The following is a 17,943-nucleotide window of genomic DNA, read 5'->3' on the forward strand; positions in this document are numbered from 1 at the left end:
ATAACTTTTAATTTCCCAAAACTTAACTACTAATAGCCTACTGTAGACCGGAAGCCTTACCCATAACATAAACAGTCAATTAATGCAGGTTTTGTATGTTATATGTATTCTTACAATAAAGTAAGGTAGGGAAAAGAAAATATTATTAAGAAAATCTTAAGAAAGAAAATACATTAATAGTAATTACTGAAAAAAATCTACAGCCCAGCCAGTGTGGCTCTGTGATTGACCACTGACCCTTGCACCAAGAGGTCACTGGTTCAATTCCCGGTCAGGGCACATACCCAAGTTGTGGGCCAAATCCCCAGTGAGGGGCGTGCAGGAGGCAGCCAATCAATGCTATCGCTCATCAATGTTTCTGTCTCTCCCTCTCCCTTTCTCTAAAATGAATTTTTAAAAAACTTTTTTTTTAAATCCACATATATGTGGACCCACACAGTTCAAACCCATGTTGTTCCAGGGTCAGCTATAATTAGAAATGCTAATATTTTCTTCCTATATCCCAAAATAAATTGTCTTGTGTACTCCTTGGGGTGCATACCCCACTTTGAGACCTCTGAGAACATCTAAACAAGATGGCAAAAAAGAATAAGCAGCATGCCCGGCCAGCGTGGCTCAGTGGACTGAGCGTCGTCCCATGGACTGAGAGGTCCCAGGTCAATTCCTGGTCAGGGCACATGCCCAGGTTGCAGGCTTGATCCCCAGTAGGGGGCATGCAGAAGGCAGCTGATCGATGTGTCTCTCTCAGGTTGATGTTTCTCTCTCCCTTCCTCTCTCTCTAAAAAAAAACAATATAAACGTATATTTTTTTAAAAAGAGTAAGCAGTAACACCACCCGGCTGAACAGAGTGTTGGACTGGATAATTTACTTGTCCTTTCTGGGAAGCATTACATTTTGGTTCTTCAGAGCTGAAAATATACTTTGCGTAACCAACTGGTGGACAATATCCCAAAGATAAATGAGTATTTCATTGAAAATAAGCCTTACCCATGACAAGCAAGGACAGTGTTTCAAAGATTGATTTTTTAAGCTGAAATTTGGAATACACTTTCCCAAAGAAAGTAGTTACATTCCCCCAGTCATATGTAAGAGTGCCTGATGTGTGTATAATATGCATTCTCTTATTGACCCATCTAGCCAACAACATTCCTTGAGCACAATACTAACACACAATCTAAGGCCTCTGCACACCACTCTTGGGTCCTGCTGAACTGCCCATCCCCACTCCACCTGTCCAGCTCTCATGCTTCTTCATATCCTGTTCCCTCTGCCTAGCAAAACGCTTCACAGAAACTAACAGCTCAAATGCCACCTACCCCGAAAAACCCACAGTACTCTGTCATATGTCTTATCAGACTATCCTGCCATTGTCTATTGACGTCTCTCCTCTGTACTGTTCTGGAAGTACGCTAAGGCCAGAAGTATATTCTTCATTTATATCTTTGTATTTGCACTGCCTAGCAATGCCTGGTACGTAGCAGGCTCTCCAATGTCGTTATATAAATGCAACTGAACAATGTTTCTCTAGAAAAATATTTTCAGCGTTCAACTGAGATATGAAGCACATTCACCGCCTCGCCACGGACCCCACACCACTCTCCGTAAGGACTGTTGGCTGAACCCTACAGTATTAATATTCCTGCTATCTGAGCATCCAGAACACTCACTGGAAAGGATTAAGCTGTAGTTTCTGTTCGGATTGTTTCCCATGCCAGTGAAAACAGAGTAATACTGGACGAACTACGGAGGGAGGCAGAGCCGTGGGGTAGCGTCTGCACACCCTGCGAGGGCACTTCAACCACACCCGATACAGCACCGGGCTGCAAGGGAGTCCCCTCCTCTGAGGGAGGCAGGAGAGCCTCGGCTGACCGGCACAGCAGTAAGCCTCCGTGGCGTCAAGGCGCGTCACTGACGGAGACTGCAAATTTTGAGCCAAAGTTAAAAGCAGAACCAAGACATCAGTTATTGTTGTTAAAGGAGTTTTTTCAGGCAGATCTAAAGGACACTGAAATATTCCAAACTGAAGAACCTGACCAAACATGACCCATGGAGCACAAATACAAATGAAGTAAAAGAATGGATGGGATGCAATGAAGCTGACGTGTCCAATGCCAGTGCTGACAGACACAGCGAGGCTCTGCCTCGTACATCAGAGTACCTCATCTTCACACGTACCCCAAAGTAAGTGGCAGCCCCACTTTAGAGATGAAACACTAAGCTTCACGAGGCCCAGGGAGTAAGGCTGACCACGTTTCTAACACAGGCTGCCCTCAGAGCCCACTCTCTCCAGGTAGCGGTCCTGCGGTCCTGCAGTCTTGCGTGCTGCTTAGACGGCTGGGAGCTCTCGCACTCCTGTGGCTGACGTCACTGGGACAGTGCCGAAGGCTGCCGTTCAGAAAGCACAGGCCGCAGGCTCGGCCTCTCTGTCAGGGAGACTGCGCAGCTGCCACAGAGCACATGACCACGCCATCTCAACTGTTCCGGAGCACTAAGAACTTCCAAGTCAGTGTCTGCAAAGCCAGCAGAATGCTGGTACCAAAACATGACACAGATGACATCTTCTCAATGAATCAATGGCCAGAGACGGACCAGTGTTAACACTAATATTTTTTAGAATTTTCAAGAGACAATCCAGTGATACATTACCAGACTATCCTGTCTCAGCCCAGAACTGCAAGGGTAGATATGTATTAGAAAAGTGTTATTAGTGTAATAAGTCGAAGGAGAAAAAGCAGGACGACCACACCCCCGCAGACGCTGAAAGCACCAGTAAAATATTCAATAGTGACTCCCAATTTCTTAAGCTCTTAATAAAACAGGGTTTAGAAAATATGTATCTCAAGACAAATAACAGCAACCTCAAGCCACAGGATGGCATCATATTTAAAGTAGAAACACTGCATTAAAGTAAAAATCAAGACAAAACCATCCACTGTTTTTTATTAACATTTTATGGAATTAACTACTAAAAAAAAGTCTGAAAATGAAAAGTAGCAGAATCATTTGCAGATGCTGTAACTGTGTATCAACAAAACACAAGAGAATCCATGAAAAAACTTGGAAACACTGAGATAATTCAATGAGATAAAAGATAAAAGCATCAGCTGCTTGTGTGTGTTTACATGGTGTTCGTTCTAAAGCAGGATGGAGAGCCGCCTGTGACAACAGAATGAACCTGGAGGATGTCATGCTCGGTGAGGAGACAAATGCTACGTGACCTCAGTTACACAAAGAGCCCCAACGAGCCACCTCCCAGAACCACAGAGACAGCTGCCAGGGCCTGGGTGTGGGAAGCAGGGCTATGCTGGTCAGACTGCATGTCAGGACGAGTGAGCTCTGGGACCTAATGTACAGCAGGCTGACCATAGTCAGTACTGTAGTATACGTGAAACATGCTAAGAGAACAGGTCTTTAGTGTTCTTATGACACACACAAAAGGTAAGTATGTGGAGATGGATGTGTTCATGAACTTGATAGTGGTAATCACTTATACAATGTACATATATTAAATCTTCACATTGTATACCTTAAATATATACAATTTTTTCAAGATTTTTAAACTTTATTTTTATTGTTGACACTATTACAAATGTCCTCATTCCCTGGACCTTTGCCCACCTCCACCCAGTACCCACTCCATCCCCTCTGGCCATCACCACTCTATTGTCTGTGAAATACATACAATTTTTATTTGTCAATTATACCTCAATAAAGCTGGGGAATATTTAAAAATATAAATATGACAGAAGTCCTGACTGGTTTGGCTCAGAGGTTAGAGCAACGGCCTGTGGTCCAAAGGGTCATGGGTTCAATTCCTGGTCAAGGGCATGTACCTCAGTTGCAGGTTTGATCCCTAGCCCTGGTAGGGGTGATGCAGGAGACAACCAATCAATGTGACTCTCTCATATCAATGTTTTTCTCTCTCTCTTTCTCCCTCCCTCCTTTCCACTCTATCTAAAAAATTCAATGGAAAAATACCCTCAGATGAGGACTAACAACAACAACAAATATATATATATATTTCTTAATTAAATTATCCCACACACAACCATTAGAGTAAATCTAACAAAAACCATGTAGGACCTTTGTGAAGAATATTTTATGTTATTACCGAACATGAAGAATTGACCAAATTGAAAGACACACCCTATTATTAGCTAGGAAGGCTCAATACTAAATAAATTGAGCTATTAATTTAATATGGGGGAACTAGATAAACTACTGTTAAAGTTGATCTGTTGCCCTGGCCAGTTTGGCTCAGCAGTTAGAGCGTCAGCCTGTAGCCCAGAGAGATCCAGGTTCGGTTCCTGCTAAGGGCGCGTACCTCAGTTACAGTTTGTCCCCGGCCCTGGTTGGTCCCGTGCAGGTGGCAGCCACTCAATGTGTCCCTTTCACATCGACGTTTCTCTCTCTCTCACTCTATCTGAACAAAAAATGGAAAAAAGTCCTTGGGTGAGGATAAAAAAAAAAAGTTGATCTGTTAGAGAAGCAAAGAGAAATCTGAAAAGGAATTGACTGAGGAGTGACTAGTGCTATGACATTAAAATGCATGAAAAGCTACAGTAATTAAAATTGTTTGGGTCCGGCAGGTGCGGCTCAATGGTTGGGTGTTGACGCCATGCACCAAGAGGTCACTGGTTTCATTCTGGTTAGGGCACACGCCCAGGTTGTGAGCCCTATCTCCAGTGGGGGGCGTGCAGGAGGCAGCCAATGGATGTTCTCTCTCATCCATGTTTCTCTCTCTCTCTCCCTTTCTCTCTAAAATCAATAAAGAAAAATAAATTATTTTTAATCGTTTGGTACAACACACAAAAGATAAATCTTAACAGCACAGAACCAAACACACAGGTTTGCTTTATCAGTCTATGATAAAGGTGGCATTTCAAGGCGTTGCGGGAAAGACGATGACTCAGTGATGTCAGGATCACAGGCAGTAGTTCCTGCCCTGGAAGCATCACAGACAACCCAACCCCAACTTCCTTCAAGTCTTTGTCACACCGGCTCAGTGAGGTCCCTCCCTTGTCACCCTCTGCAAGGTGACAGCACCCAAACCAGCCCTCAGGAGTCCCTTCCTTATTTATTTCGTCTACAACCCTTATCTCCAACAGCAGCCACCTGCTTCCTGTCTGCCCTCCTCACTGGGGCAAACTCCAGGAGAGCAGACATCGACCGTCCTGCTCGCGGTGCCCCCCATGTGGGGCACTCAGTAAACACTTTAAATGAGTGAAGGTCTTCTGTGGCATAGTCTTCAGCAGCCAAGTCCCCTCCACCTGCGCTGTGCGCTCAGCCCCACAATGTAGATGTGCTCAGAGCACGTGTACACCCAGACCCGGAGAGTGCGTGATGAGTACCCTAAGCCCCTTGCCAGTTTCTGGTTGGACAGGGGCATGTGCCCCCATCTTTGCCAATGGGACCCGAGTGCTGGGGAGATTTCTGAGCAAAAAGTTTCCCTCAATGCTGGGGGGAAAAAGACATGGGGGAGAACACCCCTGCCAAGATTTCGTCATGCCTCCCCATGATGCTCTGAGGGAACGTCAACACGGAAGGTGAAGCAAGCAAGCTCTGCGCTCTGGTACAGCAGGTGTATCATGGCGTTAACCAAGCTTGGACTCACTTTTCTAAACTAAACTCCAAGGGTTCCTTCTGTTTCTGGAGCAGAGATTGGCCTGGTGCGTGCAGACTTGCATAAGGACACTGGCGTCACTGTTATTTTTAGAGCAAACGGCTGTCCGGGACAGGCTCCCTGGAGCAGCCCAGCAGCATGCAGGTGGATGTCAGGCCCTGCCCCAAGAGGAAAGGCCACCGCAATGCACAGAACGGCCAGACGCAGCACAGCACCTGCCGGGGTGCACCGGCTCCCACACACCACTGCCTGCCTCCCGGAGTGACGCACACACGAGTTTGTGGTCAGGAATCACTTCCTAGACATAGTTCAGTGGCAACAAAAGTATTTATGATAAGCTTTAATTATATAATTCATTTTTTCACGTGCACACATACTTACATATGCGTAGACTACCTTTGGGGAAATAGTCAAGAAACCGGAACAAGATTGTGGAACTGGAAGGGATGACAAACTATTCATTATATACCCTCTTGCAAGCTGCTTGAACTCTTTTTATCATAAATTACCTTTTCATGAAAATTACAGTTTTTTCTATCCTCACGTAAGGGTAAATTTTTACTGATATTAGAGAGAGAGAGAGAAACATCGATGTGAGACACATCGATCAGTTGCCTCCTGTGCACACCCCAACAGAGGATGAAACCCGTAACCCTTCAGTGCATAAGACAACGCTCCAACCGAGTAACCCAGTGAGGGCTGAAAATTACAATTTAAAAAATTATACATGTCACTAAATTTTCATTTTTGCGATATAATTCTCCTTTTCTTGATTACATACTTTTTACTTTTTCTGATGCTTGAAACAATTCTCAGTAGATTTAATAACCCCTAAAATTATGTCACTAAACCAAATAAACAAATTAGAAAGACACATTTTTCATTTTTTTCCAAATTAACCTAAGTAACAAAATCACTGCAGTTCAATCTTAAGACAAATACAAAATTTTAAAAATTACACAAGGAATTATTTAATCTACAATTGCTTTTTGTTGAAAACAAAATTGAGCCAAGTATGCAAAGCACACTTAGCTATCCTTAGAACAGCCCAGTATTCACGGCCTCACACAGCAAGGGCACCTTGCACCTCCCAGTCCTCAGTGTCACCTGGAAACCATCAGGACCTTGTCAGTGACCTACAGAAAGGAAGCCATAAGAGAGTGCATAGGAGCCGTCTGCAAAATTGATAGGTCACTCCAGGTCACCCACAGCAACAACCTTCTTATCTCAAGTGTGCTATGTGTCACCGCAGACTCCTTGGACTCAACAGGCATCTACTACCAGGGAGTTTGTTTTCCGTCCTTACTGGAAACCACTCTCTTGTCCAATGTGACTTCCTTTCCATTTTTAGTGTCAGAAGCACAAGGAAATAAGACTCATGGTCAAATTGATACTTGTTCCCCTTCTTTTCCACCTCCTGCTCTTCCAGGAAGCTGCCCAACAGGACACCGGTAACCAGGGCCTCACGACCTGGTGACTCAGGCTGCAGCACAGAGGCAGGCTGAGGCCTGACTCCCCGGAGCAGCGCTGGGCCTGCCGGGTCACAGGAGCACCAGGAGGACGCGGACTGGGACTCACTGCGCACGCGCAGACGACACGGCACGTGCACACCTAACAGTTTCTTTTTGGCCACAGCGAACGATCCGACAACGGGAAAGTGAAGGACATGGGGAGAGGACACGTGGCTACTGTCTCTCCCGGCCTCTTGTGTCCAAAGAACTCTCCATTTGTCTGTTACCACAGGTCTGAAACCATGTGGTCAATGTTGGGACAGCATGAAACACGTACAGGCCGAACCTGAGGGAGTGAAGACGAGACGAAGCAGCAAGCGGGCGGCAGCACAGACCCACGGCCACTCGGGAGCGTGAGCGCCACTCCTCAGACACAGATCCTCCCAGAGCCCTGGCCACGTGTTACAGAATCGTGATGGATTCTGTGACACGTCTGCAAGCTCATAGAGCTTCTGAACCCCAGGCTGAGGGAAGGCAGTAAAATTGTGGGGGGGAGGGGACTAAAGATTTTTAAATATTAACATGTATTACTTAAATAATTTTATATTCCTGTACATTAACTTACAAAAATGCAAAAGAGAGGCCGAAAGCCCTAACTTCCGCCCGGACCCGAAATGCAGACCACATGGCTGGGACTGCAGCGGCTGACGCCAGCAGTCAAGGGGAATGCGAAGAGGAAACAGCGTTTCTGCTAACACGTCTTCATTAATACTACTGAAGAGCAAGGCCGCGCAGAGACACCAACCGTCACACAAGGAACGACACACGGGGACACGCGGGGACACGGAGAGCAGCACCTGTCCGTGAGTCTGGGACAGGAGAGGTGAGCTCCAGCGCGGCTGGGCCCTCGGCCCGTGCACACCAGCAGGGTAGGTGGCATCACTTACGGCCTGACTCAGCTGACACGCAAATAAGTAAATGGTGCGAGCTCCATCCATTTCAAAGCAGCGTATACAGGCCCAGGTTCGGCTTCCCATCTGGAGTGGCAGACCCCACTGAGCATTAAATTATTACCACTGCACAGGGACTCGGGTTCTGTGAAACCCACACCGAGATGAACATCAGCAAGGAGGCATTTTCCATGGGCGAAGTGCATTCTTTCCATTCCAGCTACACTAAGAACGGAATCCCAGACACCAAGACACCTATGTGGGGAAGAGGCAGCCCGGCCACACTCACCGTTTTCCACATAGGGATGGAAGGGCAAGACCAGGGCAAGGATGACCCTGCCTCTAGTTGGCTCCAGGACACTTCTGATATCTTTTAACAAAGTCAGGGGCTGATCACAGCGGTCCAGCAAATTCAAGCAGCTGATGACATCATACTGGAACCCTGTATTCTGCCATTCGTTTATACCGAGCACTCTGGAAAATCAGAGAGAACTGGATTGATCAAAAAACTCCCTTAAAGACAGATTTAAAAATATTTGAGTCAGTAAAGGCTCTAACTTTGTCTTCTAATTCAAAGTAAATTCAAAATTTTCATTTATGATCTACATTTGCAGAAGTAAAAGGGCTAGGCAAGAGAAAAATAGCTACCAAATTTTTTTTATTTAGCATTTCACCTATTTCCAAATCTTAAAACATATAAAAAAATTTTACAAGACTAATCATATGTTTAGTAAGTATGATGACATGGTGATAAAAATGACTATAAAACCAGAGCATCAAACTTCTGAACGTCGGTTAATGAACAAAGAACCCTACTTCCCACCGTCACTGGACTCTCATCACAAAACACATGTGTATGTTTCCCACTCCTAGGATCCCTCCTATTTTTAAGAATGGTTGGGGTGGCACAGACCAGTCCCATTTCCAACCCATAACCTTTTGAGCACATCTGCTCCCAGGATAGAGATACTACATCATACTCTAAGGTCTTCATATCTAAAGAGCTTTATGGAAGACAAAGCCCAGGACACCTACCAAGAGCATGGTTAACACACCGCTCTCAGCCCTCGATCTCTTCCTCTTCCTCAAAGAATATTTCTACTGCTTTACAACATTTTATCCATGGGAAGGGGGAGATCCTACATCAAGGGTCTTTGTTAGTGCCCGGCTGATATGGCTCAGTGGTTGAGCGTCGCTGGTGCACTAAGAGGTCGCTGGTTCGATTCCTGGTCAGGGCACATGCCCAGGTTATGGGCCAAACCCCCAGTGTGGGGCATGCAGGAGGCAGCCAGTTGATGTTCTCTCCCATCGATGTTTCTCTCTCTCTCCTTCTCTCTTCCTCTCTGTCTAAAATCAATAAAGAAAAAAATTAAGAAAAAAAATAGTCTTTGTTAGTAACACCATAATAGCAATTTTGTAACTTCTTCACTCCTGCTTCGTCATAGCCATCAGAATGTGGAAGGCGAGGCTGTTATGATAGATGGGGAAAAGAAGACAGGAAAAAGGATCTCCAGCCCTGGCTTGGTGGCTCAGTTGGTTGGAGCATCACCATACACCAAAAGGTTGCAGATTCAATTCCAGATCAGGGCACATGCCCAGGTTGCAGGCTCCATCCCCTGCTGGGTCTTGTGCAGGAGGCGAGTGATTCATGTCTCTCATATGGATGTTTCTTTCACTTTCTCTCTCCCCCCTCCCCCCCTCCCCTCCCTCCCTCTCTCTGTAAAAATCAATGAAAACTATTTGAGCCCTGGCTGGTTTGGCTCAAAGATTAAGAGTGTCAATCCTCGGACCGAAAGGTTCAATCCCTGGTCAAGGGCACGTACCTGGGTTGCAGGTTCAATCCTCGAGGCACCAATCGATGTGATGTGTCTCTCTCACATCAATGTTTTGTTTTTTTTTTCCTCTCTCTCCCTCCCTTCCTCTCTATATTAAAAAAAAAAAAAAAAAAAAAAGGGAAAAATATCCTCAGGTGAAGATTTATAAGAAATAAAAAGTTAACCACAGAACTGCTACATGACCCATCGATCCCACTTCTGGGCATGTGCACAAAAGAGGTGAAAGCAGGGACTCCGCCCACACAGCTCAGGGCAGAGACAGCCACATCCATTGGCAGGTCAGTGGTGCCAAGTGTGGTCTGCGTGTACACTCCAGCCTTAGAAAGGAGAGAGTTCTGCCCTGGCCGGTTTGGCTCAGCGGTTGGAATGTCGGCCTGCGGTACAGAGAGACCCGGGTTCGGTTCCCGCTAAGGGCACATATCTTGGTTGTAGTTTGTCCCCGGCCCTGGTTGGTCGTGCGGGTGGCAGCCACTCGATGTGTCCCTTTCACGTCGATGTTTCTCTCTCTCTCTCTCTCTCTCTCTCTCTCTCTCTCTCTCCCTCCCTCCCTCCCTCCCTCCCTCCCTCCCTCCCGCTCTATCTGAACAAAAAGTGGAAAAATGTCCTCGGGTGAGGATAAAAAAAAAAAAAAGGAGAGAGTTCTGATACTGGCTACAACATGGATGAACACTGCAGACACTATTTCTGAAATAAACCAGTCACAAAAGGACAAATAAGGTGTGATTCCTTTTATTTGAGTGAACTAGAACAGTCGAAATTGTAGAGACTGAAAGTGGAAGAGGGGCTGCCACGGGCTGAGGAGGGCATGGGGAGCCAGGGTTGAAGGGCACGAGGTCAGCACGGGACAATGAAAAGGCTCTGGAGATGGGTGTGGAGATGGGCACACACCAGTGTGAATGTGCTTAGCACCACTGAACTACACTTAGAAATGAATGAACAGTCAATGCTATGGTATATATTAACAATAAAAATTTTTTCATTAAAAAATCCAGAATGTCAGGTTCTAGCCAGGGAACAAGCCCCGACATCTGCTCTCTTCCTCCCAGCGCCCCAGCACTACCAAGGAGAGAGTATTTCTCTCTCAAGCTCCACTTAACTGTAATACGGAAAGTTTTCTTAGTTCCTACTAGTGGAACTAGTGGAACATTGTTTGTGATTCAGATCCTTTAAATAATATGCTCTCAAGAAGAAATATATCTAAAACCAAGAAACACACCCCAAATCATACCTGTATTTCTTCTTCTGAAGTTGCCATATCATCGTTTCAGACAGCTCAGTGGCATAAATTTCTTCAAAATGTGGGCTCATGATTTTTGTGACTTCTCCATCTCCAGCACCTAAGTCAAGAAGTCTGTGGGTTTTCCAGTCTGGGTTAATTCTAAGCAGTCTCTGAAACTGATCTGGGGAAAACACAAACATCGAGCCTCTTCCGAGCAACCTGGAAGAGAAGGACAAGAATGAAAGAGTGGATGCGAGGCAGGCACCGCCCGGGGACACAGGGCTGCTGAGGCTCAGCACCAACAGCATTTTGAATTCACAAAATCTTTACTTTGTATGATTATGTGATTAAAATATATATCATATTTGATAGGATTTATATGATGACTAACAAGCAAAGTTAGTAAAATAAGGAAATATTCCAGGTAGCATCATTCGTCTTTGAGGTTACAAATAATTCCCCAAAGGCGTGGTGCAAGGAGAGGAAGAAAAGATGGAAAGGGGAGAGAATGAGAGGGGGAGGGAAGAAAAAAAATAAACAAGAAAAGATGAATGTGAAGAATTTATAGGAAGGAAAGATGGAAGGAGTAATAGAAAACATGTTTATCAGATTAAACAGATTACAGACCAACAGAAACAGACCACAACACTAGCCAGTAACATTGAGTAGAACAACCAAATATGGAAAAAAGCCCTTATGAAACTAAACCATCAGTAAGGGAAAACCAGTTTCAATAAGACAGACTTTTGAGAGAGAAGAGAAAGGCGTGGTCCTGACACCAACGTGCACTGAGAAAGTGTATTCGTACCTGCATCAACTTCTATGCTATGCAATTGGCTGGGTCCTATTGTTCTAAAGATCCTAAAAACCACTCAAAACCATTGGCATGTTTTTGAAAAAAAAAAAAAGAGCCTGAGAGGAGTTAAAAGGAAAGCAAAGAGAGCCCTTGGAAAGAAGGCACGGATCATGCCGAGCCTCATGCAAGTGTGGAAATACACACACTCGATTAGCGCTGGCTTCCTAGCTCTCGGTGCCTGTGTGCAGGGCAGGGGGCCTCAGTCCTTTACCTGGCGTGGACCAGACCACAGAATGGCACCGGGAGCTGCTGCGGTGGAGACGGAGCCTGGCCGCCCACCGGGCCTCTCTGCAGCGGAAGCCCAGGCCCCAGGAACCAGTCTGAAAACTGCTGACCTACGAAATGGCAGGGCACTCTACCCTGGACACCACTTTCTGGAAATAAAAGGTGGTGGGCAAAACCAGGTTCAATACATCTGTGATACAGGGACTGGGAACATTCTGCAGCTTGGTGCTCCTGATAAGCCCAGATTCAGGAAAACATTTGAACTATGGAGTTCATATAACAGACTCCCCTCCCATTTTCCCACTAAGACCATAGGAGATTTTAACCAAATCTAATAGTGTATTAACAGTAAACCTTCTGCCCACAGCAATGCTAAAACAAAACGGGGGGCGGGGGTGCTCAAAGAAAAAACATGGCACGACCCATAACAACTGATAATCAGAGAAAACAATATCTAGGAAAGACAAGTTGTTTGTTTTAAATTTCTCTTATATTTTTTAAAATTGATTTTTAGCGAAAGAGGAGGGGGAAGGGGGAGAGAGAGAGAGAAAGAAACATCAATGTGAGATACATACACGCCCTGACTGGGGGATTAAACCCACAAACTAGGTATGTGCCCTGACTGGGAATCAAACCCGCAACCTTTTGGTATACAGGACGATGCCCCAATCAACTGAGCACCTGGCCAGGGCAAGACAAGTTGTTTTTAATCCTCAATTGTTCATATGTTCTAGTGGGAAAACAGGCTGCAGGGGGCAAACCTGAGAAAAGGAACTGGACTTACTGAAATAGTTACACAAAGTTTCCCACAGGAACCGGTCAGAGCAAGGAGGTTCCAGAGGTCACGGCAGCATGGCCGGGGATATATGTGGCAAGTGTCGGTGCTGACTTGCAAAAGTCAGTTGCAAAACAGTTCTTTGGCTTAAATTTTTCCAAAGAACATGCTGCCCTGGCCGGTTTTGCTCAGCGGTTAGAGCGTCAGCCTGTGGTCCAGAGAGACCCAGGTTCAGTTCCCGCTAAGGGCACGTACCTCGGTTGCAGTTTGTCTCCGGCCCTGGTTGGTCATGCGGGTGGCAGCCACTCGATGTGTCCCTTTCACATCGATGTTTCTCTCTCTCTCTTCCTCTCTCTCCCTCCCACTCTATCTGAACAAAAAATGGAAAAATGTCCTCAGGTGAGGATAAAAAAAATTAAAATAATTTAAAAATTAAAAAAAAATAAAAGAACATGCTTCCCTAGCCATCTCCTTGGGATGTAACAAACCTTGACAGGAAACCCTAAAATTCCAGAGCTGGAGGTCATCTGAGGTCAGAGCTCAGGAGGCCATCTCAATGGTCTGCATCTAGAGGCAGCAGAGAGAAGCAATGTCCTGCTTCCAAACATCATGACCAGCTGAGGCTCCACAGAAAGATTAAAAGTGTCAAAAATGAATCAACATTCATTGAGCCCAGTGCTTCTCAACTGAGACCAATTTTGCCCTCTAAAAATCATTGGAAGTAGGTGGTGGGCAAAACCAGAAAAGTCAGACTTCCTGTCATGTGTGGGACAGTCCCACACAATGAAGAATCATCCCACTTAAAATGCCAAGAAACTGACCTAGCTCAGCAGCAGGCTTCCAGCAAATACACACATGGAGAGATCTGGCTCGCTCATTTGCCTTTAATTTTTTTAAGTGTTGAGTAACTATCCTAGGCTCCCTGGCCCCGGTCTGAGCTCCTTCGGATTCACCACAGTCTGTGGAGGTGTGCCTCCTTGTAAATGCCTTCCTTATAAAATAAACGCCCACTCAGCTACCAAGTCTCTTCTTCCCTGGCCTTCTCCTTCCGTCACAAAGGAAGGCTGAGGTGCCTCTCGTCCTGAGTTCAAGAGGTGCCACAGTGAGTATTGCTGAAAGACACCACTCACGGCCACAGCCCGAAGCTGCATGGATGGACGTGCCCATGGGCTCGGAAGTGAGCTCTCAGCTGAGAATGAGGACACCGGGCAAGAGTAGGTTTGGTTTTTGTTGGGAAGGGAATGAGGTTGGAAAGAAGAAGAAGGCAAAGAGTTACAGATAAGGGAAGCCCAAAGGGATCCCCTAACTGCACTGCCTCCCTTTGACCAAACTGTGAGATTCCATAGCAGGGCTTGTAACCCAGCCCACTGCAGTGCAGGTGGGGGAAGTCACTCAGAGCCTGCCCTCTCCCCCAGTGTATGCACTATAAGGACTATGAAGAGAGGATTTCTACCTTTTATCCCTTTCATGGAGGTACAGGGCCCCGAAAAGGTTAAAAATCACTGTTACAGTGACTTGTCTGCTTTTCAATGGAAAGATACATGTAATAGAACAGAAATTCAATGCAGCCAGTTTTAGAAACAAAATGCCAGACCTGAGCTGTATAAATTCAACTACCAATACAAAATTAACAACTATTTGCTGAAGCAAACTTCAGTCAACTTCACGAGTAAGCAATGAAGAAATAAGTAAGAAACCTTGAGAAATGACTCAGGTGCCTGAAAGCATACTTAAGGACAGGTGGCAGACAGGGACCCAGGCACCAGCAGATGCTGGCTCCACACCTCACTGGAAAAGCCACAAAACCAGTAGCTTTAAGGACCCCCAGGCTTTTAGAGCACCGAGCTCTGCTCCTTTTCTCCCTGGCGTTCTGGGTTCTTGGGCCTTGGGATGTTTGAAAATGTGGCCAAGAAAGGATAAAAAAATTCCTAGAGCTTCTTCCATAGATTTCAACGAGAGAACCACTCTAGGGATAGAGAACTCCATAGTAAGTTTACAAAAGTATGCTGAGCCTAGACGTTACATAAGAGCACATACAGGACCTATACTTGAAACAAGCCATCACCGACGACTGGGTGAATTAGATCCCCCTAAACACTTGCTCCTGGGACATGTGCTCAAGGCCAAGAACAGAGTCCTGAGCCCAGCTATGAAGGGCGTGGGGTCAAGTACTGTGCTGCTCCCTCTGGTAAGTCAGCTAAAGCATCACCTGTCAGAAATGCCGAATCTCAGGTCCCACCCAGACCTACTGACTCAGAACCTGCATTTTAACCAGATCCCAGGCGACTCCTGTGCCGTCAGAGTTGGGCAGCACTGCTCTGAGCACCTCCCATCAGAGAAATGCGGACCGAGGTGAAGGAGGCCGTCAGTCTGGTCGCAGTGGACTTAGAAAGCTGAGGACAGAGGCTGGGACACTGGCTCTGTGCCCAGGATTCTGACCAGCAGAAGTGGTGTCCTGCCGAGGGGTCACCTTCCTGAACGGTCTCTTTTCATTTTCATTTTCTTTTTTTAAACATAAAGGTAAAGAAGAAACATCCATGATTCACTTACCCATTGATAGATGTTCTGGACATGAACAGACTGAACACAGACGACACGAAGGAGTGATACAGCTGGATGAAGAGCCAGCCCGACTTCTCGATGCTGTTGTTCAAGAAGATCTGTGTTCCCTGATCCAGGTAACTCTGAACAAACACAGCCTGCAGTGACTCACATAACTTCTCTCTGTTGCATGCATACCACTAAAAGAAAATGAAAACACAAAACTGAAGTGTTACCTGAGAAGTCCAGAAACAAACACAGAAGACTGAGTTAAATCTAAGATTTCCAAATATTATAATCTCATGGCACTATGAGGATCAACCTGTTCTATACTCATATAACCTATAAAGTATGAACTACTTCTTCATGGGTAATTTCTCATTTACTTCTCATAACCCCCAGGCAGGGGGAGAGCGTGGGGGCAGGGAGCGAGGTAGGCAAGCCATGCAGCTTAGCAGGCGGCAGAGCCAGGCCACAGTCCAGGCGTTCCGTCCCTGGCCTAGTACTCAGGCACTGTCCCCTCTGGACTCTGAGATCAGGGAAGACTCCACTGGCCCCTCCAGCACTGAGATGCAACACAGAAGCCATAACCAGCACGATGAACCTTGTTTTTAGGTAAGAGAACAGTCGCATGATGCAATGGTTGAACTGAAAACCACCAAACAAATCAATGGCAGAATGAGCAGCAACATTTAACCCTCCAAGGACCAGATTAACCTGCCTTTCTTCCTATAGGCTGTATACACACCTTTAAAATATTGAGGTGTGCTTTACCAGGTCCTACAACATTCTTACAGACAGGGCAAAAATGTGCTTGAGAAAGATTACGAAGTTACTTAAGGTCAAACTGTGATCAATAGAAGACAAAGTAATAACATACTAAGAACCAAATTTCCAGGAATACACTTTTCAGAACAAAATTCAAGAACTTCAACTGAGGAAGAAATTGAATCTCGCACAATCAATGTTTTTCATTTCGAGTTGGTGACCAGGAAAGGGGCGGGGGTTAGACCATTCGAGCATCAGCTGTAAAGTCAACCCCACAATCACATCCTGGCTCTGTCCTTTTTTTTTTTTTTTTTAATTGATTTTTAGACAGAGAGAGGGGAAGGGAAGGGGGCCATTGACTGGCTGCCTCCTGCATGCCCCCTACCAGGGACTGAGCCCACAATCGGGATTGGGAGTTGAACCAGCAACCTTTCAGTGCACGGGACAACGCCCAGTCAGCTGATCCACACCGGCCAGGGCTGGCTCCACCTTTCTTGCGTGTTCTTGTGCGAGCTCAGACAACTCACTTATTCTCTGAGCCTCCATTCATCTGCAGACTAGAAATGTTACTAGTATCTGTCCTGCTACTGAGGGGATTAAACAAGATAATGTGGGCAAATCCTCAGTCTAAGACCAGCCAAGAATCTTGAAATAATAATCACAATGAGATTCCTCTAACATGGCCTGATAAAGAAGGGTGAGCCCATTTAGTACAATGATGCAACCCATTGCTATTATTCCTTTATCTGCTAAAACACAATCAGTTTTTTCCCAATAAAGAGCCGAAAGTAACTTGTTTCCCCTGACAAATATGACCATTTGTCAGCTGTAGGTGTCCCACAACTGCTGGCACAACTAGTGGACCAATTTCATAGTCATTCTAGGCTTGCTAACTATGAAATGCAATCTCGGGTGGTCATGAACCAGTGCAGACAAGCAAACAGCACAGACATCTCAGACTGTGCATGGAACAGACTGCTGAAGCTCAGGGAGGGCAGGCAGGGCAGGAAGAGAACCAAAGAGCCTACAGGCATGTATGCACTGCCCGTGGACCCAGACAACAGGGCGGTAAAGGACTGGGGTGGGCGGGAGCCTGGTGAAGGGGCTCAATTGGGGGGGGGGGGCACGCATCTGTAATACTCTCAGCAATAAATAAATAAATAAATTTTTTAAATTTTTCAAAGATTGACTAATCTTTTTACAAACCCTGTACCCTGAACCAGATAAACCAAATCTTTCCAACTGGTAATGATTTGAGTTAATTCAGCATTTAAATACTTACCAAAACTGCCTGAACTTGAAGGCGAGCTTTGCTTTTATCCCTCTATATGACAAGCTCTGAGGCTTCTTACAGTCACAGCCTACACTTTTTCCCTTGGTCTAAAAATGTTCACCCTTAATTATTAACTATTTCTTAATATTCACTGTGTCTCAAGGTATGCCCAGTGCAGGTCATAAACCATTTATTTTTAATTCTCGTGACCTCCTAGTGCACATTTTGAACTCTGCAACACCAACGCCACTCTGACATTTATTTTTTATTCTCTGAAACAACTAATCAAGATGAAAGCCGTCTGCTTGGTAACAGGCAATCAGGTGCATTCTATTAATGTGGACAAGAAGTCATTCAGGTGAAACCGAGGGGTTAGGATAAAAATTCCTTGGCATCCACTGGTAAATGGAAAACTAGAGCAACAAT

At 45.6% G+C, this 17,943-nt stretch overlaps 1 protein-coding gene across 5 annotated transcripts in view; it reads right to left on the minus strand.

Moving 5' to 3' along the window:
- Positions 1 to 17,943, minus strand: part of METTL9 (methyltransferase like 9) — a 43,126-nt gene that overhangs the window by 13,303 nt on the left and 11,880 nt on the right. For 3 of the 5 annotated variants that reach the window (XM_036279347.1, XM_036279345.1, XM_036279344.1), the window contains exons 2-4: positions 15,486 to 15,676; positions 11,089 to 11,298; positions 8,315 to 8,499 (exon numbers count right to left, since the gene is read on the minus strand). In XM_036279347.1, the coding sequence (XP_036135240.1) occupies positions 8,315 to 8,499; positions 11,089 to 11,298; positions 15,486 to 15,676 (586 nt within the window). Of the gene's footprint in view, positions 1 to 4,382; positions 4,425 to 8,001; positions 8,171 to 8,314; positions 8,500 to 11,088; positions 11,299 to 15,485; positions 15,677 to 17,943 lie in introns of those variants that run through there. The other 2 variants (XM_036279348.1, XM_036279346.1) reach the window with 2 other exon arrangements.

This window comes from Molossus molossus, unplaced genomic scaffold, assembly GCF_014108415.1.
Source record: "Molossus molossus isolate mMolMol1 unplaced genomic scaffold, mMolMol1.p scaffold_m16_p_3, whole genome shotgun sequence".
Classification (NCBI taxonomy): Eukaryota; Metazoa; Chordata; class Mammalia; order Chiroptera; family Molossidae; genus Molossus; species Molossus molossus.